The sequence below is a fragment of the Rhinichthys klamathensis genome, unplaced genomic scaffold, assembly GCF_029890125.1.
Source record: "Rhinichthys klamathensis goyatoka isolate OS25496 unplaced genomic scaffold, OSU_Roscu_1.1 h1tg000487l_1, whole genome shotgun sequence".
Taxonomy (NCBI): domain Eukaryota; kingdom Metazoa; phylum Chordata; class Actinopteri; order Cypriniformes; family Leuciscidae; genus Rhinichthys; species Rhinichthys klamathensis.
The window spans coordinates 2,949,240-2,976,253 of NW_026606974.1; the positions used below are offsets into that span (position 1 = coordinate 2,949,240).

A 27,014-nucleotide genomic window follows, 5' to 3' on the forward strand; every position below is an offset into this window, starting at 1 on the left:
GAGGTGTCAGGTAAATGAAGTACAAATAAAACATGGACTGTTGTAACCGCAAAAACAAGCCACACTGTAGAAGCATATTTGCCCAACCTGTCCAAGTTTTCACATAAAAGAATATATATATATATATATATATATATATATATATATATATATATATATATATAAAAAATCTCATTATGAATGACCTCAGCTCCTGAACGCATTCATTTTGACACATGATACTCCTGCGATCTGAGGCAGAAAGACACCAAAGAAAAAGAAAAAATGCTTTTAAAAAGGTTATTGCTTTTGCATATTACACAGTGGAGACATGTTGGAAGTGTAGAACCGATGGAAGACTTCAAGATTTCCTTTTCTTCAATATCTCTAGGTTTAGCTCAGTGTTCATAAACTACCTGAAGTAAAGTCAACATTTTCAACAGTTAAAAAGGACGAGCTGCACAATCAAAAAGTAGTCCAACAGCCTTCCCTGTAAACACTTCTTTTTTGACGATTGTGCATGGCACAAACTGAACTGGTTTTATGTGAACAAAGCGAGTGAAAATGGACCATGAGTATCTAGGTCAGTTGGCGGAGTATGACTACAGTTCATTAAAAATCCTTAACAAGAGTATGTCTTGTTCCATATCACCGATTTAACATCACCTTTTTGCTTACACATTATAAAAACTGAAAAGAAACCTGACCAGTTGTAAAGCACCATTAAAGGAGAAACGCATCCCAAGCGATAAAATATTTGAGGCCTTATGCGTCCCATAAGTTGGGAGTATTACATGGTCAATTAATCCCACATGGAATACATTTATTGATTATTATTTAAGAAAGAGTCATTAAGTGCATGCCAGGTGAAATATCACAAAAGATATAGCTATAAATGAAAATCACTTTCAAGTCTTAAGACAAAAAAAAAGGTAATTTGTAGTTTCGTTTTACAACGCGGAGGTCACCATGCAATTCTACTTGAACAATAAGTGGGCCGGCATGCATATTTCCCCTCTCTAGACCAAACAATATACATAATACAGCGATCTGCTAACCTTAAAGCATCATTATTCTGATGAGATTATAGCCAAGCAAAAACCAACTGACAAAAATGATTTTTTTTTTATTATTTTAAGAGGCAGCTTCCATATTGTGAAGCTGTTTGATTGTCCCATTTTATTTCAGCATATTCACTTTCAGTCCAAACTGCATAATGACTCTGATGCGAAAATCTCTGTTGCTTCAATGCATACAAGTCCCCTCCAAAGGGGATGTTTCCCCATAGAAACAAAAAAAGACATGAAAAAAGAACCCTTACTGCATGTTTTGATTATGATCTAGCAGGCATATTGCTTTTGTGTATAACCCATTAGTTCAATATTTGTTGTTAAAATACAATGACCTGCTGAGTAAGTGATCACGTACACTACTATTCAAAAGTTTGAGGTCGGTAAGATTTTTTTAAATGTGAAATGTTGAAAGAAGTCTCTTCTGTTCACCATCTTTTGTAACATTATAAAATGTCTTCAGTGTGTCACTTTTAAACAATTTAATGCATCCTTGATGAATAAAAATAAACATTTCTTAAAAAAAAAAATCATACTGACCCCAAATGGTAGTGTAGCCTATGTTTCATAGCAAGGCACCAGTTCAATCAACGTCCTCAACAAAACATCTCTGTTTGTACCATCACCTCTTTAAAGACCACACAACAACATCCAAAGTCTGTTCTTCAAAAGCAAAGCTAATGCTTACAGCTTCATTCATTGTAAAACAAAACTTTTCTGCTTAACGCCAGTGTGTGTAATAAATGGCATTATGATGTTGGGAAATGAGAAGAAAAATATGTACGGACACCTCTAAAACAGAATCGTTTGTTCCAGGGCTTGGTTTTGGTCTCTCTCATCCACTGCGCAACATACTACACAAACCCTTTACAATTTTTGGTTTGCTCTTTGGTTAGTGGCCAAAGTCATGAACAGGTACATTATGATAAAGGAACAGAGCAAATCTAAACATATTCAGCGAACAAAGCAGTCAGGCTTACAATGCTTCAAAATGACAAACATGTCACAGAATGACACCAAACATGCTCTGTCAGTAGTACGGCATTGAGCGTTTTAGCTCTTGTTAACTGTAATAGAGTTATCACATTTGGCTCATTGTTCAAAACTGCCATTGATTCAAAGCTCAGAGCCAAAAAAAAAAAAAAATCAAAGGTATAAGGTTCATTCTCACTCATCTGCCAGTTTTACAAGCACATGACGAGATTTTAATGGCACATTATAAATAATTTAGTATTCTAAAATATGAATTGAGTAAAATAAAATGCATTGATTTTAAGAGAAAAAAAATGACAGAAGTTTCCCACCTACTTTTACCGCAGTGCTGAAAATACTTTAACTAAAGAAAGTGACTGCAACACTAAACAAAAAAAAAACATAGAAGAGCACCATTAATGTAAGTCACAGAGTAGTTTAACTTATACTTTCAGAAACAAGTTTTGCCCAAGGCGTGATACTGGTGACGGTTCACAGAATCAAGGAGTTGTCTTGGTAGGATAATACCGCAGTCTCTAAACAAAAGGGTATGTTGCTTATGGTAAGTATCCTTGGTGGTTGTTAAAGTGAACTTATGGAGGGTGTGGTAAGGTAAATATCTAAATGGTATGTCAAGCAAACTTGAAAACACTTGAATGTTGAGAGAACGAGGGCGAGCATGTTTTAATCTGTCTGAGCATCATCCAAAACTATAAATCAAATATATTGCAGACAGGGAGGCAGATGCTCAACTGTAGTGATGACTATAAAATAGTCTAGCATATTGCTCACGAAGAAAAGCTGTTTTACTTGTTTTGCATCGTATGCAGCGGCTTATCTTTTAGAAATAATAAGACAGTGTGGTGATGAGAAATAACAAAATGTATCTAAAATTGGCATGTGATACAACAAGGAGCCTTATTCAATCACAGGTAAAAAAAAGAAAAAAAAAAAGAAGTGTGAGGTATGACGGTTTGCACCAGTTACATAACAGTGAAAATGGATAGGAAGAGATATTGTCCAGGGCTCTCTCTCTCTTCATAATGTTCGACACATAAAAGTGCTCACAACAGTGGTACTGACACTGCCGGTTTATCTTATTACTGCACTATTGTAGTATGAAACCCAACACTATACTTCCCAGCATAAACAATACACCTCCATACTATTTAACATTAACAAAAGCATACCAGCAGTAAGTGAATCTTGTTCAATTATTAATTTCTTGTACTGAAACACCATACGTTTTGGTCTGTAAATCAACAGATAACATTAAGTGTGAGAAGCCTAAGAGAGATTCTTATCACAGCTGTCCGTTCCACAAAAAGTTACTAGAAAAAAACTGAAGCTCTTTCGAGCCAGCGAAACAAGTAAAGCTGTTTGAAATTTTAATCACTGATCAAGTGTGGACATTAATACTATAAATTTCACCAAGAAGTTTTTTTTTCCCTTCTTCCCATGATGGTATGGCCCTTAGGCAATTTTCATATCTTGAATGAACCCCTTTTAGAAAAGCATTCACAAATATATTAATTTATAATAAAGGCACACCCACCCTCCTCGTGTCTGGGAAAACTCAAATTGCTAAATAGAATTGTTTTTTTTGTGCAAAAGAAAGAAAGAAAGAAAGGAGGCACAAAAGCAAAAAAAAAGTTAAAAATTTGACTTAACATTCAATTTGACTTAACTCAAGCACAAATTTGCAACTATACCATTGATATTCTAACCAAATGACTAATGTTACAGAAAGAGTCCATAACGACAGATTGTGATTCTAGGAAAAATATGGCATTATAATAATGAAAAAGTGGAAGAAAACAGCATCACATGTAGTAGATCCTAGATCCTGAAAATACACCACAGCTACACCTTGTACTAGCAATTTTCCCATAGACATACATAACATGGCTGCTAGAGAAAACTGAACAGGATTCATCCAGAATTCATACAATCACTAAAGAATATTTCACTGAAGTAGTATAAAGTGGAGATGTTTTGATCAGGGTTTTTTGCCTCCGCATTCCAACCCTTTAAAAAACAAACAGAACTTTATTGAGAGAAGCTTCTTCCCCTCCGTTCAGGTTCTTTGCTATGAGGTAAAACCTGGCTGGAGTTGATGACAAGCTACAAATACTGTCCATTATGAGTATGTTGAGGTTGTGTAATGAGGTATTGAACAGATGTGTCACAAAGAGCCTTGCACTGGCAGATAAACCATTCCTTGTGAGTGAGTGACCTACTACAGGCCACATGTGCAAAAACAGGTCAGGTAAAAGCGTGATATGACAAGCATCTCATCTGAGCTTTCACATTATTCATTATTGCAACATGCCTATATTACTCTGTAAATATGTTGAAAAACATGGAAATATATATAGATATATAAAAATGTGATAAAACTCTTAGGAGGCCTTGATTACAGAGACCCCCTCCCCAGTTATTTAATTCCCCGATTATAGGACTCCTTCCCTTTAAAAAAAACAAAACAAAAAAACAACTCCTTAAAAACTCTTTCTCTCCGTCTTAGTCCTGTGTAGAACTTCCACAAAAATGGACAAGTAGAAAATGCGCAAGGCGGGTTATTTCTTGTCGTTCTTTAGAAACAGCTGGGCTTAATTATGAAAAGAGTAACCATTTAAGCTTCCTTATTAGATAAGTAGGACAAACAACCAAGTAAATGGAAAAGGTTTTGCTTAATATCCACGCAGGGGTTTGGACGCAGGGGTTTCTTCCGGACTACACTTGCCACTCTCTTCGCTGGCGGTTTTTATCGACAAATCATCGGGGTACGCTGCTCCGGAGGCTACTTCGCCCTCTGAGGTATCCTCTTGCTCCCCTCTCTGGCCATCTGGTGCCTCTCCCAGCAAGTCAGTGTGATTATTAACTTCTGTGCCAGAGGTCATGTGCTTCTTGCGCAAGTGCTGGTTGAGTGTGCCTTGGAAGGGAAAACATTTGCCACAGATCTGGCAGTGGAAGGGTTTGTTGTCCGTGTGGCCGCGGATGTGGTACTCCAGCTGATCTTTGCGGGTGTACTTCTTGCCGCAGAACTTGCAGACGAAGGGCGTGATGCCCATGTGCAGACGCATGTGACGGTCCAGGCTGCCCTTTTGATTGAAGGACTTGCCGCAGTAGATGCAGATGAGCCGCTCGTTGTATGGGTACCACTGTCCACGGAAACTACGCTCCCTTACGTCGTTTTCGAAGGTAGTTGCCGTCGCAGGTGGATCTCCTTCGTCGGCACCAGGCTTGAGCTGAGTTAGTAGATCGGCTGGAAGAGGCACGGGACGTTTCGGTCGGGCACGACCACCCCGGACGCTGCTGAGCAAGGAACGAGATGGGCTAGAGGAACTCAGGCTGACAAAACAGGGGGAAGGTAGTGCCGAGTAAGTGTATCTGGCAGAGGAAAGCACAGGCCCGTACGATCCCACGCTGACAGCCAACACCTGCTCACCATCCACTAGCTCTGTGTGGTAGCCATCGTCACCTGCCGACGAGCTATCGGAGTAGCTGGGCCGGTCGGTTTTTTCCAGCTTTATATGGACATCTGTCACGTGCCCATCCTTCCCGATGAGTTCTATCTGTTCCGACTCAACCTCCATGGACACCTCCTGCTCAGATATCCCGTCGCTGCTCCCTCGGTCTGACTGACCCTCCTCCACCATCCCCTTACCTGAGTTCCGCCCTTCGGCGCAATGATTCTGGCGAGGATAATAGGGTGGCGAAATCTGAGTGGGGTTTAAAAAGATACCACCATCTTTCACACCATTGGGTCCAGACCTTGAGGAGGTGCAATCGTCATCTGGATCTGTCCCATCAGGCACTGGGATGCTTATCTTGGAGTGAATACCCTCAAGAATTTGTGTGCATTTGTCAATCACAGCCTGCATTTGGAGGAAGCTGGCAGCCGTGAGGAAGCTGATGACATCACGTAGGCGCAATGCCATGTGGCCAGTGTAGCAGAAGGCCAACAGCTGCTCAAACACCTCAGGGCTCTTGATTACGGAGATGGAGAGGCCACTCATTGTGCCTAGTGCTGAATGATCACGGAAGTATGGTGAACTGGCGGCCAAAACAGCCTTGTGGGCTCGGAACGGCTGGCCCTGAATGTGCACGATGATGTCGCACAGCTTGCCCTGGAGACGGAGCTCATTGAGCTGGTTCAGGACGGTGTTGCTGAACTCAGGTACATCAAACTCTATGAGGCTACCACAGTCCTCCATGACTCACTGACGTCTCTCCTGGTTTGTAGAGAACCTGAATGAAAGAAAACAATGTGTGAGGAAACACATTTATAGATATTAAAAAGATTAAGCTAAACTAATGGTATATACTATATGTTAAGCACAGATGGAATTTGCATACTTTTTCACAGTTGTTGAAATCTCCAGGTGAAATTTGTTAAAGCTGACAGTACTGCAATCTTGTTGGTATTTGCATATATAATCCAATTAGCCAACATACTTATAAAAAAATGCAAAAGACTGAATTAGTAGAATTTTATGAATAACAGCCATCCTGATTCTGTGGAAATATGCGTTGAGTTTTGAGCATGAAGACACGTGGGCATTGCTGTACAGCCATTTATCAACAGACAAAGTATTTTCCCCAGGATTCTTTTTCCCCAGTGTACAGGTCTTTGTATCATTGTGTTATATTTATGTGTTCATTTCTAAATTTCATATGGTTAAATTAACAAAGAAGCACATTAAAAAGCATAACCCTCTTGAACCTATATTTCTGGAATAAACCAAGATATTGAAACGGATCCTGCATGTTCATTCTTGCTCACATGTTTGGTACAGTTTTGATTGCGATCCAATTATGATATTGTGATGTGTTTCATTGTGACTTATGTATTGCAATGTGTATTGTGTTTTGAGTTACTCAACCCTTGTGTGGTCCAATTATATAAAGATCTAGTAATAATCAGCCATTTCAGAACAGTACAGTACAAATCTACACATTAACCCTATAAACAAACAAAATATGCCATTGATCCTTTGGCACCAACCTGCCTAGTGTCTAACCACAATTCACCAGTCTTTTTACACAGAGTAAGCATGCTGTTGTACAATGCAAATGCAACCAAAAAGTAAGACTGATTACCCCTTTGACTAACTGCTAGTTGGTCATACTAGTACTTAAAGGGTTATTGGGCGATACCGATAATGCTTTATATTTGAAAGCCGATTACTGATATATTGGCCGATATATCTAAATTTTTATATAATTTTTTGAGAGCCTGATTACAAAAGCAACAGTCTCACCATTAAAAGGCATGTCCCAGGTACTTCAATATAAATCAAACATATACAGTAGTCTATAGTTAACCAGTGTGAGAAACCTTAACTTTTAAAATTAACTTTACACTCCGATGGCCAAATTTCTTTATCAAAAAAAAATTAAAATAAAAAAATCTATTGCCTTACAAAGAAATACAATAATGCCTAAAAAACGTAAACAAGTCATTGGACTACATGTATAGAAACATGTATGTGCCATGGATAAATAAAATGGAATAGTCTACGTTAGGGGTGTAACGATACCCTCGTGTCACGATTCGATACATATCACGTGCCTGAACTCACGATACGATATTATTGCGATACTCCAAGACATGATAAAAGGTTAACAAAAAAAGTACTATTGATTAAAATGCTAAATTTGATATTACTTTGTGGGTGTGTAAATGAATAGTGTTGGACTTGGTGCTGGAAACCCAATGCACAGGACAATAGTGACACCAGAATAAAAATATTCATGATTCTGAAGTTGAAAATACAGAATTATTTTAGACGAATATTCTTGCACTCTGTCACTAGCTAGATATATTTAAAATAATGTAGGCCACTTTTTACTGGTAAAATAAGACATTTGGCATTATCAGGACCCACAAATATTCCCCCATTGCATTATTATAGATTATATTCAACATTATATATAGTAGTTTAATGTAGTACTGACTAAAACTAAAACTCTGAAAACTTGAGAAAACACTGAGAACTATACACAATAGCCTATGTATTGTCACTATCCATAATACATATTGTTGCATTTTTGCATTGCGATATATTGTCACACAATATATTGTTACACCCCTAGTCTACATACAGACAGTATGTAGTATGAAATTATTTTATTAAACCATATTGTTTATGAAAATATTACGAGGAAAAAAAGTGCTAGTTATTCATAATTTGTTTTTATTTTTGAAAAAGAAACATCTTAAACTAATAATACTGTTTCAAATAACAGCATTGCTGTTTGAGCAGCATGCGCTGAAGCTGAAGAGCTGAATGAACACCAGGAAACAGAAGCGCTTTGTTAGCGGGTTAATTAACTCAACAGAACCTATATTAGATTCATCAGATATTTATGCAACATAAACATTATTACAACTTACATTTGCACAAAATTAACTAATTATGTGCTAGTCAGAATGTGTAACTCCTGTGCTGGATGAAACACGCTAACTAGCCTAAACCCAAAGAACTAACAACGTTTTATTACTAGTGTTCTCATTATGTATATGACAGTCCCAGTCATAGTTAATGCAACATTAATTGCCGTTTGAGCTGCACGTGCTGAAGCTAAATATGATCACTTGTAAACTGGAGCGCTTTACTACCGCGTTAACTAACTTAACCAAACACATCCTATATGTGATAAATCATATATAAACACAAAATAAACATGATATTACAACTTACAATTGCACAATAGGTTGCAAATGCACCAGCGCCCATGACTGTGCGTGTCATGAAGGTGTGGATGCGCTCATCCCGTAACAGGGCGAACCAAGAATTCACAGCTTTATTTTACAGCCTATAGTGTAGCCAAGAGAGACTTGCGTTGCACTTAAAGGAGCATTGCGGAAGTTCTGAAATTTCGTACCGTTACTGACACCAGTGGCCGTTAGAGAAACTGCAGCCAGTCTCATGCTCGTTCTCGGTGCGCACGCTCGTTGGCCGCACTAGATTTTTTTTTTTTTTTTTTTTTTTTACTTACAAGGAGTTTCCGTGGGTATCTGGATTGTGCTGGAGGCTGGTCGCTTCTTTCCATCCGCAGAGTCCATTTGAAACACTACTGCTAGCGATTGCCGCTGCTTACTAATGGCTGCCGTACGGATGTAAGCCCAAGTAGACGAGAACGCGCATGACGACACATTTTGTGAATTTTCACACCAATTCGGACCTGACTCCTCCACACACAATTGAGCCTACAGGCTGATAGAGGCAACCGTGGTGGACAGTCATGGTGTCATTCTTTCTATTACATTATGGTTGGCTCATAAATGTACAAATGAAGACTCTATCTTAAAGATTTTTTTTAAGTAAAAACCTACACATAACCCTTTAACTGTATTTCCTTTTCAAAGTAATTCCAATCATATTTCACGCAATTCAAAACCATCATGGCAAACACTGCATATTTATAATGCTTATTAAAGCTGAAGTTATTAATTCAAGAGCTGTGAATACAAGCCGGTCATTGTGACATATTTTTGTGTACATTTGATAGTTTAGACACGCACATGAAACCCAAAGTATAATTTGCTTGTCTCGTTACGGTCTGTTTCGGAGCGCGCGTCGCCTTGGGAACAGCATCTGTTGTGCAGACTTTTGTGCTTTTAATAGCTCTTTTATTATTAAACGCGTCCCGCAATTTAGCAACAGTAGCTGGACTGCATTTTACAACAATCACGAGCTGATTCTGTCGTTAAGTTTGAGTTTTAGGGAGAAGTGACAGCGCACTGCTGCGAAGGGAAGGAAGCTGCGCAAGACCGAATGTGGCTGTAGTTTTTAATGGTTTTACCTCAATATATATTTTTTTAATCTTTGGAAGCCGACATCTAAAATAAAATCAGACTAATATCACAGACCTAAAGTGTAACTAGGCTACGTTTGAATGTTTAGTTCTGTGTCGTCACTCATTAAGCAGAGCTGTCGTGTTTTGCCCGCTGTGGCTCCGCGTGAGAGATCTAGCTCTTTCTTGGACTGCGAATAGCAAAAATGGTGTAATATTATTATACACAGAAAAGGCTCGCAAGATAAATTCTTTTTTTTAAATAACGTCTTTATAGTAATAATAAATAGTATGTGTATTTTCTTAATTTCTTTAGTAAGTTACCGACATCAGAACCGATCACGTCCGAGCTGTTCGATACAGCGGTCTTTCAGAAGTTGAATACCGCGGGTTTCGGTACCCATCCCTACCGGGGAGAGTGTTGGGGAAAACAGGCCTACTTTTCTTAAAGAAAAAACTCTATGGGTCTATTTCTTTTCATTGTTCGTCGTCTGTTTTCTTGCGTTTCTTTTGCTGATGCTGATTGCCGTAACTGATTCTCTGGTGCTCAGGTCGCAATTTCAGTCACACAGCACGGAGCAGTGTAGGCCTACCACAGCCAATCAGAGGCAAAGACCCGCCCTATCTCTGTCTCTGATTGGTTTAGACCACGATATGATCCAACCATGAGTGTGAGTTCCGACAAAGGAGAACAAGCGCTTCGCTCGTGGAGAGGCAGCGGACACGAGGACGTTAGGTGCACCGGTGCGACCTTGGAAAAATTTTAGTCGCACCCTTACAAATTTTGGTCGCACTCTAGAGCCCTGTTTTAATAAAGAAAGTTGTCCATATGAGTGTAAAATTAATTTTAAAAGATAAGGAATCTTACACTGGTTCAAACTAGGCCATACTGTATTGTATAGGTTTGATTTATGTTAAAGGTGTTTGAGACAAGGCTTTTAATGGTGAGCCTTTTGTTATACAGGCTATCAAAGTATATAAAAAAATGTATTTAGATTTATCGGCCAATATATCGGTTATCGGCTTTCAAATGTAAAGAATTATCGGTTATCGGTATCGGCCAAAATGTTCAAATCGGTGCATCCCTACTATAACTGTATTGTTTTGCTATAAATTATATGTATTTAAATGTCTGAAACCTAACATAAACATTATGTGATTAAAAACACTGAACAGTTGTGATATAGCCTATGACAAGCGCTGAGCGCGTCCGTCTTTGGCTCAGCGCCAGCCATAGCGTGAAAGCACGCAGTTTGAATCTGGCAGTGATGTCACGTCACTGTACATTCGCTCCTTAGTGCTCAGCTGCTGCAGAGCTGCCGAAATCGAAATTGCTGATGAGATATAGAGGAAAATATCTAGTGGAAAATGAAAATATTACGAAAATATTACGAAAAATAGCTACTTCAGCCACCCGTCTCCCCAGTCCCTGTAAGATGCCAAGCCCTGGTCCTTCCTCGGAGATGGCATCCGACTCAAGAGGTAGAGCCTACCGAGCCTGAGCTAGAGACTCAAAATAGTTAGTTTGGCAGCTCAGTGAAGCACTTCAAAAAAAAAAAAAAATTATATACAGTATAATTGTGCTTCAAATAAAAAAAAAGTATTTACCTACACCTTATTCTTGTTTAAAATCATTTACATAATACATATGAATGTACACTCACCGGCCACTTTATTAGGTACACCTGTCCAACTGCTCGTTAACACTTAATTTCTAAGCAGCCAATCACATGGCGGCAACTCAGTGCATTTAGGCATGTAGACATGGTCAAGACAATCTCCTGCAGTTCAAACCAAGCATCAGTATGGGGAAGAAAGTTGATTTGAGTGACTTTGAACGTGGCATGATTGTTGGTGCCAGAAGATTGTTGGGCTGGTCTGAGTATTTCAGAAACTGCTAATCTACTGGGATTTTCACGCACAACCATCTCTAGGGTTTACAGAGAATGGTCCGAAAAAGAAAAAACATCCAGTGAGCGGCAGTTCTGTGGGCGGAAATGCCTTGTTGATGCCAGAGGTCAGAGGAGAATGGCCAGACTGGTTCGAGCTGATAGAAGGGCAACAGTGACTGAAATAACCACTCGTTACAACCGAGGTATGCAGCAAAGCATTTGTGAAGCCACAACACGCACAACCTTGAGGCGGATGGGCTACAACAGCAGAAGACTCCACCGGGTACCACTCATCTCCACTACAAATAGGAAAAAGAGGCTACAATTTGCAAGAGCTCACCAAAATTGAACAGTTGAAGACTGGAAAAATGTTGCCTGGTCTGATGAGTCTCGATTTCTGTTGAGACATTCAGAGGTAGAGTCAGAATTTGGCGTAAACAGAATGAGAACATGGAACCATCATGCCTTGTTACCACTGTGCAGGCTGGTGGTGGTGGTGTAATGGTGTGGGGGATGTTTTCCTGGCACACTTTAGGCCCCTTAGTGCCAATTGGGCATCGTTTAAATGCCACGGCCTACCTGAGCATTGTTTCTGACCATGTCCATCCCTTTATGGCCACCATGTACCCATCCTCTGATGGCTACTTCCACCATGTCACAAAGCTCTAATCATTTCAAATTGGTTTCTTGAACATGACAATGAGTTCACTGTACTAAAATGGCCTCCACAGTCACCAGATCTCAACCCAATAGAGCATCTTTGGGATGTGGTGGAACGGGAGATTCGCATCATGGATGTGCAGCCGACAAATCTGCGGCAACTGTGTGATGCCATCATGTCAATATGGACCAAACTCCCTGAGGAATGCTTCCAGCACCTTGTTGAATCTATGCCACGAAGAATTGAGGCAGTTCTGAAGGCAAAAGGGGGTCCAACCCGTTACTAGCATGGGGTACCTAATAAAGTGGCCGGTGAGTGTATATGGAGCATGATAAAAAGCTGAGCTTGAAATTGTGGGGTTAAAGGCGACGCGAGCCGAGGAAACATTTGGGTGCACCTAAATTTTGTGCTGGTGCACCAAACTTAGGCGCACCAGTGCAACCAAGGCAAAAAGTTAGTCTGGAGCCCTGTAAAAAATGGTACTGTATAATAAGGTTTAATTTTGTTAACATTAGTTAGCATGACCCAACAATTTTATAAAACATTTTTAAGAAAGTTGTATCTGTTAACATTAGTCAATGCACTTTGAACTAACATGAACGCACATATTTTATTAACTAACAATAAGAAAGGCTATTGCTCTCTGTTAGTTAATGCATTAACAAATGAGACCTTATTGTAAAGTGTTATCAAAAAATCTATTGCCTAACAAAAAATAAAATACAGAAATAATGCAAACAAGTCATTGGATAACATTGGGCTGCATATAAAGAAACAAAATGCATGTCCCATGGATCAATAAAATGGAATCGCCTCCGCACGGACAATAAGAAAAAAATATTTTAATCAAACCATATCGTTGATAAAAAAATAATACGAGAACAAAATAATGTTAGTTATTAATTATAACGCAATGTTTTTGAAAAAAATTAAACATTTTTAATATTACATTGATAGTAAACATCTTTAATAGCTTAACCCTCTGGAGTTCTTCGTTTTCCAGTCACACTCAAGACCTTCGCGGTCAAAAGTGACCGGACCCCTGAAATCAATTTTTATTTTTTTTCAGTAAAATCAATGAAATTTATTTTTGTTCAATAATATTTTTTCTTTTTCTTTTTTGTGTTTTGAGAGAATTTTATGAAAATAATTAATATTTATGCAATAATTATGATCAATTTTTTCCCATTGAATATAATAGAAAATTTATATATATATATATTATTTTTATTATTTTTTAATTAATGCTGTATTTCAGGTTAAAGTGGATCCTTGGCCTATAGAAAACATTTTTTTAAATCACATTGGAGCCATCTGGTGGATGTAGTGAGCATAATTATCATGCAATATCATATTTTAACCACTAGATGGATTTACAGCCTCTGTAGAAAGGCTTGTGAATTCTAGTTGTTTTTGCACATATTTGCCTATTTTTTTCAGGTTGTGGATTTTAATTTATAATAAGTGATTCTCAAAGACTATTTTTGTCAAGTTTTTTGTTTGTTTGGTTGTTTTATTTTATTTTTAAAAAATAAAATAAAAATTATATTATTTTCGCATAGACATGAAAATCACTATCCAAACTTAAATGGTTGTAATTCAAGAATGCTTTGGAATATAGACCTATGGTTGGTCTTGTTTTAAAGAAGACATTTGCCAGATTATTGTAGAAGTGAAAGAAATTATGAAAGTGAAACAGAAAAAAAGTTATGAAAGTTTGAGTTAATAAAAATGAACAATGTAAAATTTTTATTATTTATATTTTATATAAAATATATATATTATAAAATATATTTTACTCTAAAACTGCAAGAAAATGAAAGCCAAAAATCTTAAGAAGTTGTGTTCCAAATTTTAGGTTGATATCTCAAAAAATAAGCTTTCAGTCAAGATTTTATTTTGGCGCATACCAAACTTTTTCACTAGATGCATGGAACGCCAAGCTTCCTTACTGACCATATAAGGGCGCCTCCATTTTCATATATGTTTTGAGTGATCTGAACCATGTATTTCCATAATTTTCATACAATTTATGAAGTAGACATCCTATTCAGAAGTAGTATGGGTAGTTTGACAGTATTTGATTTGAATTCAACCTCTAATAAACACATCAAAAGAGCACATATGTGCTGCAATAGGCCTGGAGGTTACTAGGGAAGAATTCCATCGTTTGATCTTACACTGTGTGTGTGTGTGTGTGTGCGTGTGTTCAAGAGAGAGAGACATAGTGTGTGACCTTTGCATTTTGGACCCAATGTCTCCCCTTTATTTGATTCATTGATTTGATTTCACATATTCTCACATTTCTCTGTTACAGTTTCACCAGTCTCATATTTCCCTATGTGTGTGTGTCTGTGTCTGTGTGTGTGTGTGTGTGTGAGCATGTCTATTTTGCAACCTTGATGGCTTACAGTCTCATGCTTTCATATCTGTGTGCTTTTTATTCCTTACATTGATGAATAATTGCTTTTATTTCACACATTTCCCAAAATTAGCTTTTGCAATGACACACGTTCATTTGTGTGTGCGTGTGTTTTTGTGTGTATAAGTGTGTGTGTGTGTGAGTGTATTTGTCTGTTTTGCACTCTTGATGTTTTAGAGATTCACCCCTTCACTGTGTTATGCTTTTTTTCTGCATCGTGGCTGATTTGTAGATTGTACGCACAAAAAACCTCTGTATTTTCATATTTTTGCCATTTTCCCATTCATATCCTATGGCCGGTCATTTTTGACCGAAGGCCATGAGTGTGACTATTTTTTTTACGACCACTTAGACTTTTCAAATCATGTCCCCAATTTTTTTGTGTGTTCATATACTAAGTACCATAAAAGTCACCAAGTTTCGTACCATTCCGATGAAGCTACGATTTTTAACATTTTTTTATTTAAAAAATTCCGGTCGGAAACGACCGAAGAACACCAGAGGGTTAACTGTTTCAAATGACATTGCTGTGTGAGCTGCGCGCGCTGAAGCTGAAGAGAAGGGTGATTGCTAGAAGGTTAATCAACTCAACGGTTGCTGAAGAATGCAAACCCAAAGAATTTACAAATGTATTACAATAGTGAATACAATTATAATTGTATGACAGTCCCAATCATAGCTTTTAATGTTTTGCATTGTTGTTTAATCTGCGCGCGCTGAAGCTGAAGAGAACGAGCACCGGCAAATACTGAAGAACTTTTCTAGCAGGTTGTTTAAATCCACGAACGAAACGCATCATATGTGAGATTAATCAGATATTTATATTACATCAACTTTATATTACGACTTATCTGCGCAAAATGACGTGAATGCATAATCGAACTTGTGCTGGTCATAATGTGTAGGCTAATCCCTGTTCTGGACGCGCTATTCTCACAACAACGCGCTGAAACGGCAACTAAACAGAATTCACAACGTTTTATTACAATAGTGTTCTCATTACAATGGCATGTATATGACAGTCCCAATTATAGTTATAAATGTGCATTGCTGTCTGAGCTGTGCAACGCTAAAATGATCAAAGATGATCACAGCAAAGATGATCACCGGTACAATGAAGCGCTAATGCATCGTTCATTAACTCAACCAAACGCATCCTATATTAGATTAATCAGATATATATACACAAAATAAACATATTACAACTAGGGCTGGGCGATAAAACGATAACGATAATTATCGCGATATAACTTTTCTCGATAAAACGATATCAAGAGGTCGATAAATGTTCGATAATGTTTATGCGCCAAAAGCGGAACGAAACTCATTTGAACCGCGCGCGCCACACGGACCGTTTATCCGCTCGGCTCAAAGTCCAAACGGCAGCGCAGCGCGAGCTCACTAGAGCAGACGCGTTTACTCTGATCGTCTCGCTCACGAGACCCAGTGAGAAGCGATTGAATTCAGCGAAGAACACAAATGTCTCAGTGATTTAAACCAGTTTAAAGGCAGATGAAACACCGCTGACAAACAGGAGAAACACTGCGGGCAACGATAAAGTCAGAATCTGAATTGATACTGAATCCATTTAGCCTACCATGGATTTACTGTAACGTTAGCTTAGTAATATTAACTGCACCATGAAATGTGGGATATACATATTGAATTGTATAATATTATTAATGTAGACAATGTATTAAATGACTAATGGAATATAATTACAGTATTTAATAATGTATTTAACTGTTAGGCTACTGTTTTTCATACAAATACCATAGAAACCATAGTTACATTTTGCCATGATAGTGAGGTGCTATAAATGCATGATACTGGATGACCAATGGTTAATTTTAATAAAACTCAAACAGTCAGAATATTACATTTTACCAAATAAAAATGTGGTCCTTAAAAAAAAAAAAAAACCCAGATGTTACTGTTTTTGTTAATGAACATAAATTTAACATAGTAGCATTAGCTTGAGTTAGGATGTATATTTACTGTCAACTCACTGTCAAATATGCATTTCGAGACAAAACATGTAATTTGAATATTGCAGCCTGCACTGCAAACTGTGCTGAAGAAATATTTTTCTATTCAGATATTTATTTTGTTAAGGAAAAATGACAAATGTTTGAATGTTCTACCTCAGATTTTTAAAACCACAACGTTCTGGTTTATACAACTTTCACTTAAGAGCAAAAATCTGCCTTTAAACTTGAAAGAAATAAAGATTTGACATTTATCGTGATAATTATCGATATCGACTGATATAAAAAAAATTATCGTGATAAATTTTTTTGGCCATATCGCCCAGCCCTAATTACAACTTACAATGTCGCAGAATGCTGCGAATGCTCAAGAGAACTTGACTGTGCTTGTCATGAAGGCTAAACTCCATAGACGCGCTCTTTCCGCCACAACGCGCTCGTCGCGCTGAAACACTGGCGAACAACAATTCACAACATTCTTTTGCGTGTTTTTATTATAATGTTATGAAGCCAATGTGACAGATTTGTGCTGCACATGTTGCACTGAACTGTATCTTCCTTTTCGAAGTGAATCCAATCATTCAGAACCATCATGGCAAACAGCGCGCATCTCTCAACTGAAGTAAATAATCTATCTATCGGCTTTGATATATCGGCCCAATTTTCTTATCGGACCGATAACGATAACATCAAAAAAGATCATTTATCGGCCGATATCGATATGTGGTCGATATATCGTGCATCCCTAATTTATAGTTTGTAAAATACACAGTGGTGTCTATGGAAGCAGCAATAACAACCCATTCAAATATATTTGACGACGGTTTTTATTCATATCAGAGAGACAAAGTATAAATAACTATAAAGTCAACTCTATTTTTCTCCCAGTTCACCGGCCACTTACTTTCATGCATTTCGGGAGAAACTGGTGAATTCATGCGCTGTAATAAATCCAACAGACAGAAATCTCTGAACTGCGGCCCAAACACGGCGCCCATCTCACGTTACAGATCAAGATAATTTATAACGTTTTTTTAAACGACAAAACCTCACTTACACATATTTGAGAATCGGATTAGAAGATAGTTCATGACATGGTAAGCAAGTTTGTTAATATTTAGAAATAAAAGCGCTAAATCTGTCATACAGCGCTATTTTGGCTGTGGTGAATCACGTGCCAAGTAGGGCTGTGTTGAAAAAATCGATTCACCAATTCTGAATCGATTTTCATATTAATTTCTAAAGATCGATCCGTAACTCAGAGGATCGATTTAATAATAGGCTTACATTTTCCCCGTGAACTTTAACTTGCCGCGACTGGGAGATCCCTGTATGCGCATTGAAAGGCTTTCACTCAGCGCGCACACTGTTACAACAACGGGCTTTAAGTGAGTCATTCGTTCATTCAACGAACACGTTCAAAAAAGCTGATTCATTAAAAGAGATGTAATGAAACAAGGTGTTAATTATTTTTTAACTTTGAGTTCCACTTTTCAAGGCTCAGCTGAGCAGCAATGCGTCGCATGGGTAACGCTGAAGCTGATGCTTCACTTATTAGAGACCAATATGGCATTGATTCAATGCGTGACTCGCTGATTTTATTTCCCCGCGGCTTCCTCGCGCTGTGGAATGCTGACCAGGGCTGCTCCTGACGCGCATTTATGGTAAATACCCGTGACGTTAACGTTAAAAGGATGATACGACAAATATTTTGCTTTCCTTTGACACGGCAACCTTTTTCACGAATACATATGACTTCAAAGACAGACGCAGGTAATCGCACGCGCTCTGCCGATCTCTCTCGATCTCTCTCATTCACTCTCTGTGCGAAGCCTCTGTAGGCTAGCTACATCACCACGATAATAAACAGTCTTTTTTGTTATCATTATGAACTTGTTTAACATTCAATACACATGCATGAAGTTCAAAACAAGCAGTTAAATGTCTATAATAGCCTAATAGTATCAATGTTGCATAACTATAACTACAGTCCTGTAATTCAGGTAACAGCTGGAAAAAAACAAACACTTATCTAAATCTCGAAAATCGGATCAGATCGGATCGAATCGAATAATGATAATCGATTCAAGATCTTGAGAATCGGAATCGAATCGATTCTTGAAATTTGAATCGAAACCCAGCTCTAGTGCCAAGCATGACGCGTCACCATGGAAACAGGGGACACACGATGTTTAGCCGATGCCGTCTAAACATGATCCATCGGCCCAACCCTACTATCAGCCTTAATATTTCGGCCTAATTTACTCGATATCTTCGATAACAATAACATTAAAAATGAAAATATATTGGCCAATACCGATATGGTGGCCAATATATTGTCCATCCCAAGTAAATGCGTAATAAGACACAACATCTGACTAATTTCACAAAGCTTCATAAATCAGAAAAAAAGACTAGTGAATATATGGCCAGTTGCACTGTGGCCCCAGAGGGCAAGTTTTAGTGAAGCATCTAATGTACACTTTAATCCAAAACAGAAAATATGAATCCCCCGTGTGATGTATAGATTGAAGCTCAAGCACGTTAAAGACTCAACTGACATCTCTACCTATTTAAATGACAAAGACAGCCTATGGCCATGACTGGTCTTCAAACCCACTTAAATCCATCAAGTATTAGAGTAGTTCACAAGGTGTCATCAAGAGCAACGTCTAAAAAGCAGGGGGAAATGAACCAATAAGATCTTCAAGGGTGTGTGCAGAGAATTCATTAGATCAAGTTGATACATGGCCAAAAACAATGTGGGAGAAAGAGTGATCCATCAATAAGAGCATAAAAGTAAAAACTGCAGCCACTTAGCTTGCAAGTAATATGTTGAACAGAACACCGCATTATAAAAGCTGCATTTAAAAAGAAATGGGAAAAAGCAAATTTGCAAGAATTCTGTAGGCCTAAATGAAAACTTCTTGTTCTTATCTTCCTCTTTACATTCTCCCCAGGCCCTCCTACACCTCCAACCACCTAAAGGCTCATCTTCTCACTCTCTAGACTAGTGATTCAACGTGAGTCTCAGTCAGCAATTTTGGGAGAGTAAACACTTTCTCCAATTGGCAGGGCTTGCCAAGACACCCGTCTCACCACCCATATGTTGTCATTCTGCCATGGTCAAGAGAAAAGAGGGGGGAGGACTCACCAGAAAGTAAGAGGAACACTGTCAAATATATACTGTATATTATGTATAAATGAACCAAAAAATAAATCTCTAAATTAAACAGACTTACTTTAGATGGAAAGGAAGTAAACAGTAACCAGCAGGGCACTCAAGTAATCTGGTAAATTTGTGCATACTGGGAATCATATTTTTTTCAAATAGAGACAAGGTAACACTAATTTTACATGCAGCACACAGTAAAAATGTCATAAATATGACATAGTGGGCAACTGAATATAGTGCAGCATAGTTTGAAATCAAGGGTTTAAACTAAGTTTGTCGATCGTGTGTCTCAATGAAGCTGAACTCTCCTGTCCGCATTCAATCACATGGACCGACCGTCACTCACAGAGTAACACATTCATGCAGGCTACAAATGCGCACTTCAGAATATCTGACAGCTGGATTCGACTAAGTCTGCAAGGTTTGTGAAATTAAACGTTTATTAGATATTCAAAAAAATTGTTTACATGATAAATGCATATTTGCTGAATGCTGACGGTTTTTAAACATGTAGGCCTACATAAAAACAGATTGAGAAAGAAATCCGGAAAGAAAATGGGTGTGAAAAAAAATGTGGAAAATCATGTTAGACATATAGGCTAGTAGACGTTAAATTCTATTTCCTTTACGTTCAAACGTTCACAGAGGGAAGCCATGTCAAAAAGGAGCTGTGCCACTTCCCCACTTCTATGAAAACCAAGCTGAACTTGAAAACCAACAACGTATACTCAGTTGATCTGGTGGACCCAAGGGGGCAAGTGTCTTGGCTACACTCCAGCGAGATGCAATGCAGGTTTCACACTCAGGCTTGTGTCCTGAGGCCGGGGTGACTTGAGGGGGATTTTAACACAGCTCTTGAGCATTGACAACAATCAAATCATGAAACTACTTCCTCACTATACTCTGGATTGCAAGTAGGGGCATATTATATGGTGGATTGGTGAAAAGATTGATTGTTAAAGGTCATCAAAATGAGAAGACGCCAACGTCATGTAAAAGATTTGGCAACAGCCAATAATATGCATATCAAAGCTTTTTTTTTTTTTTGCATCAAAGAGCCGTTCCAGTTGAAGAGATCGAGTTGCCTTGGTTCACTCCATGACACATCTTCATATCTAACCATAGGTTACTTATTGTATCTCTTAACTAGTGGATCAGCAAGTTAAATATTCTAAAACGGCAATTTTACAAGTATTTGTATTACTAACTAAGCAGACCAAATCAGACATTGAAATTACAACACCATCTCAGCCAAATTCATCTTTCTTAGGTTAATCTAAATTAGCCTTTTTTTAAACACAATTACAACAAAATCTGTACTATAGCCCCATTTAATTCCCAAATATCAGTAAACAGAAGAAATATTTACACACACACGCTACCCAGAATCCCTAAACAACAGTAAAAAAAAAAAAAACTCATGGCTAACTGGGAAAACTTATTATACCGGTTCACTGAGCAAGCCGTTAAGAGTGGAAACTGCCATATCAGCATTGGCAAATGAACGCTGCAGAAGGCCTGCTTCAAGATAAGCAGCTTTTAGCCTATTCTGCAAAATAAAACCTAGTCCAGTACTGCCAAAAATGCTTAACATGCACAGTCTGGCAGGAGGAAACCGATAGGCCGTGAGAGGGCGGAAAAGCTGCCAGAAGTGCTTGCAAACTTTTTGGGGAACTGTTTTCAATAACTACCACGAGAATGCTGAGCAATATGACTTCTCTCAACAACACTTTGATTCAACAACAGGGCTTGACAATAAGGCCTGCCCAATGGACCGGAGCCAGCACGAAATATTCTCAGGAGAGTTAACGGAATTGTCACCGCCCTGATCGGGTCCGCCATCACGAAAGTGATAGTTGTGTCGATTTAAACATTCAAGCGCAAGAGGACGCAAAAGAGAACTAAATTCTGTATTTTTGTGCAGTCACAGGGCCGTCTCTCAAACAGTGTGCAAGTACCAAATTGAGTTATCTTTCATATCATCTTGCACTTCAACAGACAACACACAAAATTATGTAAAAATCCCCATCTTGGCGAGTACCCTCGTAAACACAGCATATCTTGATATGCTAGCAGCATAACATTACAGCAATGTTTTGACAGTGGAGGTTATAGAAATATGTGACTACTAGTGATATACATCAAGATATAGAGCTCAACAACACAGCGGTAGCTAACGAAAAATGGGTCAGAAGCTCTGGGTATCATCCCTGTTCCCAGGCATGAGGCTACACCAAAGGAATCTTCAGTTAAAACACTAACGTATTGCTCCTGATCGTGACAGGAGAAAGATCATAAAAAGGCCAATGTGCATTAAGAACATACTCCAGGCCCATTCTGTGCCTTCGCCCATCGCCATCCATGACTCCAGCCATTTTAATGGCAAGAAAAGAAAAGCTACATCAAAGGGAATCTGCTGCACAAATTTGAAAGGATAATTAAGAATCGCTATAAAGGAACTGGCAAGGGAAATCAGCCAGGCTTTGCATATCTAACAGGCATAATCAGAGTGGATAAAAATACCACCAAGTCATTCTGTTTTGCTTCGGGTGCGCAGGTCAAAGGCATCCTTTCTTCTTTCCCAAGTCAATCCCCATTGAAGCTGGCCAAGAGACAAGGAATACACAGCCAAAGCCCACTGAACCACAAGCTTCAGGGACAAACTGCTCATCAATGTTCCCAAAACATTCAAGTATTATACTCACAGCAGATGTCATTAGATTCAGAAACCTGAGCATTAGATCCTGAGCAGCGGAGGTGATGTCTTGTGTAAGGTACAAGAAAAATCCTTCTCTTTTTCTGGGCTATAAATCTGCCATAACAGGAGAATTTACAAACCAAAACCATTTAACAGCTAATACTGAAGCTAAGCAGACATGGCCACAAAAATGAAAGGTTTATCGAGTGCAAAACAATAATGCCTACTCATGCACACAGCTTAATTGGTTTTGCTCCGTCTGTTCAGACAAGCCTGGTTGAGAAAACATTTTGAGTGGTTAGGAGGGACATTTATGACTCCTGAGATGCCATAACATGGCTTTTAAGATGACAAGGACATGGGGAAAACCACAATGAAGACACTTTCTTATGAACTTCCTGATGAGCAAATGCAAAAAAAATGTACTTTCAATTTCAGACTATTGCTCAAATAAATAAATTCTTCAGGCACACAATCACCTTGAACATATGCCAGAGGCTAATTTCAACATCATTGAACGTATACCTTTATCAAAAAGGTATGGGGGGTGTCAATGGAAGCGCCACGTTTTTTAAAAACACCAGCAGCGTGACGAGGCAAGAATGTTCAGAACTGTTCCGTTCCACTGATCTGCATCTCATGTTTTTAACAGCAAAAACTCATTCTGTGTGAAATGGTAAAAATTGTTAAAAATCAGTTCCCCTAAATGGGATTTTTACTTCCGGAGCCCAACTGTTGCACTATATTATTCTTGCAATTTGTTTGTCAGGCTGTCCATTTTACCTATTAGCCTGCATTTTCCAAATACAGTTAGCAGCTGCTTTTATCCAAAATGACTTGCAAATGATAGAAAAACGAAAGCAATTTATCACACAGAAACCAACAATATTACCAGTATTGCAAAAGCTAGTGCAAAAAAAACTTAAATGTTGAAAGGTAAATAAAAGATACATGTTCTTTTACTCTTGTTAACAGCAAAGTAACCAATCAAATAACTCACGGATCATTGCTGTACATGTGAACTACCAGCTGAGTTGAACAACCCTATTTGTCCTGCCCTTTAAACCCGTTATATATTTTGTGGTGTATGGCTTTACTCCAAGTCTTATGATAAAAGTCCAAAATGATGGACAGTACAAACAGAACTACTCATCTCTAACAAAAAGATTTAAAACACATTAACGACAAGGAATTTGTATGCCACATGAACAACCTATTAAAGTGAAACTATGTTTTTGACATTCACCTGAAACACTCACACTTTACTGTCCTGTACATTTAAAAAAAGTAAAATATTTTAAAGTTATCTTATAGTTGCATACATTATGACATTATGTCTAATTTAAAGGGTCAATTCACCCAAAAATGACAGGCAGAATTTAAGTTAGGGACACCATTCACATTAATTTTCATTTTCATTTTGAGTGAACTAACCATTTAACAAAAACGAAACTAACTCAGACCCAAACTTAACCCTTGGCTTAAAGACAGTAAACTGCATCCAATACTGTTACGAATTTAATACATGAATCATGGTTTAGATACTAAGCCAATTAAATGTAGTTTCACTTTAACTTCAAATAAATCATTACCACCTTGTCAAATAAATCTGTAACAGCTCAATTGAATTGAATCAGTCCCTGACTGTTTTTTAAAACCAAGTGAGCTGCCTACTTAGACAGAATTTGTAAGCATAACAGGCACGTTCAAACGCATCTAGAAAACGGTCTAGGTAACGTTAGGCAGCTCGCTGGTTTCTGTGACAGCCAATGTCTTACACTTTCGATATTTTTAATACCTTAATTCAATTAGTTAACGTAAGTTACTTTTGCATCACTTCTACGGCTGTGATCAAAAGTTTTACTTGTCTAAAACAAATTCAGGGTGTGAAAGTGGCCCTCTTGCTTGTGATTGAGGGGAATGCGGAATGTGGAGGTTGGCAGTTAACTGACTGCATCTGAAGGGAAAATAAACACGTAAGCTTCGTTGAACAGCTATCGAACGGTGTAAAACGGCCCGTGACCGTTTAATTTGCCCAGCGCTGCATGCGAACTCTCCCTCCTTACATTTGCGACAGCCGAGTTGCTGCCATGCTAGCTCGCACCAAAGCTGTCACGGAATGCTAACAAGTTAGCCGGTTAGAGGCATGTATTTAGATGCGTCCGATAGAACTGCGCCAAATAAACCAACGGTGACGTCTGAGCAGATATAATGCGCCGTTAATAAAGTCGCGTCTCACCTTCTCCGATCAAACGTCGCCCATTCCTCTGCACAGCGACTCGCTTTAGCTCCAGCCTGGCCTCCTCCTTCCCCAGCTGTGCTCCTCTGCCGTTGCTATTTTTCCAGCTCTCTGCCAAACCGGAAGTGGACGCGCTCTGTCTCTCGAGTTTCTTGACGTACTGTCAAGGAAATCTTCCTGTGGATGCTATAGGGATCAGCGGTAGGACTCGCCCCCTTCCCTCCGACTTTTCGGTACAAGGGTCGGGGAGTGTATGTTTAAGGATGTTAGCTTTGTTGTTGCAATAATTTCAATGAAGGGTATCCAGTCTTCATTTCCGTGAATACCGACTAAACGAGATTGGGAGGCCGGTATAAATCGTTAAAGGACCATAAAGGCTATACTAATAATAATAATAATTATTATTATCATTATTATGGGCAAGTTAAATAATTATTTAATATTTTATAATAATACAAAATTATTATTAGCATTATTATTATTATTAGGGCTAGTAAAGGAGTTATTATAATATTACATAATAATAATAATATTATAAACAATAATAATAATAATTATTTTTATTATTATCATATTTATTATATGTATTATTATTATTGATATTATTATTATTAGGGCTATTTGTAGTAGTAGTAGTATTGATTATAGTTATTCATATTTATGTTTCTTTTCTAATTTTATAAATATAATAATTATACAATTGTAAAATAATAATATTAATAATAATAATTATTATTATCATATGTGTATTATAAATAATCAATACAACAATATACATTATGAATTAAAGTAATAAAGTAAATAGCTTCATTAATTATTTCAGAATATTTTAACATGAGTTAACATTTTGAAAACGCAAATATTAGGTTAATCAGAGACAGTTTCATAACACTGTGTCTTAATAACTTGTCAACTAGCAGTTAACCAGGGGGCAATCAGTCTTATTATATACATATTCAAATTAGACCAATCTGTGTTTTTTATATAACTGACTTAAAAAGTTATGAGCATCTTAAAGAAAAACAATTGAAGACTAACTTGTAAGACTAGTTTTAGCAGTTTATGCAACCGGCCACAGATCTTCCCCCCACGTATACATAGGCTACTACAGTTACATGTGTTTATTGTATTATCCTTATCGTTGTATTATCATTTTTGTTGCATATCATTGGTGGAGAGTAGCTAAAATGTTACACAATGAGATATATAAATTAAATGATACATTTATGATGAAACACAAATAAGAACTGGCCTGGTTAACCTAATATTTGCATTTTCAAAATTCTAAACTCTTAATTAAACGAAATAAAGTGTAATCATCAAACTCAGAATGAAGTCAAAATAACCCATCTGCCTCCTTCAGCTGGAAAGTTTCAAGCTGCTTTAATACAAATCTAACAGCAGAGGGCGCCATCGCCTAAATTAACAAGTAGCCGAAAACAGAAGACGTCCGTTCACATTACTCGGTAAACAACAACCGTGTTCACAAAGGCTACTCTATAGCCATAAATTATATAATAGTCTCTATAATATGATGTAGAAAAACGTATTATATATATTATATGTTTGTATGCTGATTGCAGCACATAACAATTTTATGACAGTCGACGAAACGTTTCAGCTGGATGCAATGCAATATTAGAAACTTGGTTCCTCAACAAACTTTTTTTTTTTAATTCTCTAGTTCTCTAAGTAGGCCTATGTACTGGTGCTTTAAAGAACTCAGCTAACCAATTCACTATACGAAGAACATGACCGAGGCATTATCAATCACAAAGCCAACTCAAAAAAAACCTGCACAGAATTGTAGGCCTATATATTTGGAACTAAACCAATGTATGCAAAGTGGTCTGTTTGAAAATCCACAGATGTGTTCATTTATAATGTGTTTATTTACTGGAAGTAAATATTTAAACTGCAAATACAGGATGCCTCTGAGCACATTCTACAATCATCTCCAAGTGTACAAATTGAACGTTGGACTGAATTGTCTTGAAATTTGTGACATGTTAAAAAATGTAAGGTGTTTCAAAATCTAGTTAAAATATTTGCATGCCATTTCAGTCACATGATCATGCCTTATTTGGCTTTTTCTATTCCCTCAAATATTGT

The 27,014-nt window shown here is 37.8% G+C and overlaps 2 protein-coding genes across 2 annotated transcripts in view; both read right to left on the bottom strand.

Annotated features, from left to right (window-relative positions):
* ralgps1 (Ral GEF with PH domain and SH3 binding motif 1) overlaps positions 1–24,978 on the bottom strand; it is a 174,030-nt gene extending 149,052 nt beyond the window's left edge. The window contains exon 1 of the mRNA XM_056237485.1: positions 24,903–24,978. The gene's annotated coding sequence lies outside the window, so the exon portion shown is untranslated. The remainder of the gene's footprint in view (positions 1–24,902) is intronic.
* On the bottom strand, positions 3,997–25,016 carry zbtb34 (zinc finger and BTB domain containing 34). Its single transcript, XM_056237488.1, has 2 exons — positions 24,903–25,016; positions 3,997–6,275 (listed from the first exon to the last, which is right to left on the bottom strand). The coding sequence occupies exon 2, from the start codon at positions 6,239–6,241 to the stop codon at positions 4,715–4,717; it is 1,527 nt and encodes a 508-aa protein (XP_056093463.1). The 5' UTR covers positions 6,242–6,275; positions 24,903–25,016; the 3' UTR covers positions 3,997–4,714.
* Between the last annotated feature and the right edge of the window lie 1,998 nt (positions 25,017–27,014).

Excerpts from the sequence above, each read along its gene's own strand:
- zbtb34 (XM_056237488.1), bottom strand. The coding sequence starts at position 6,241 with ATGGAGGACTGTGGTAGCCTCATAGAGTTTGATGTACCTGAGTTCAGC.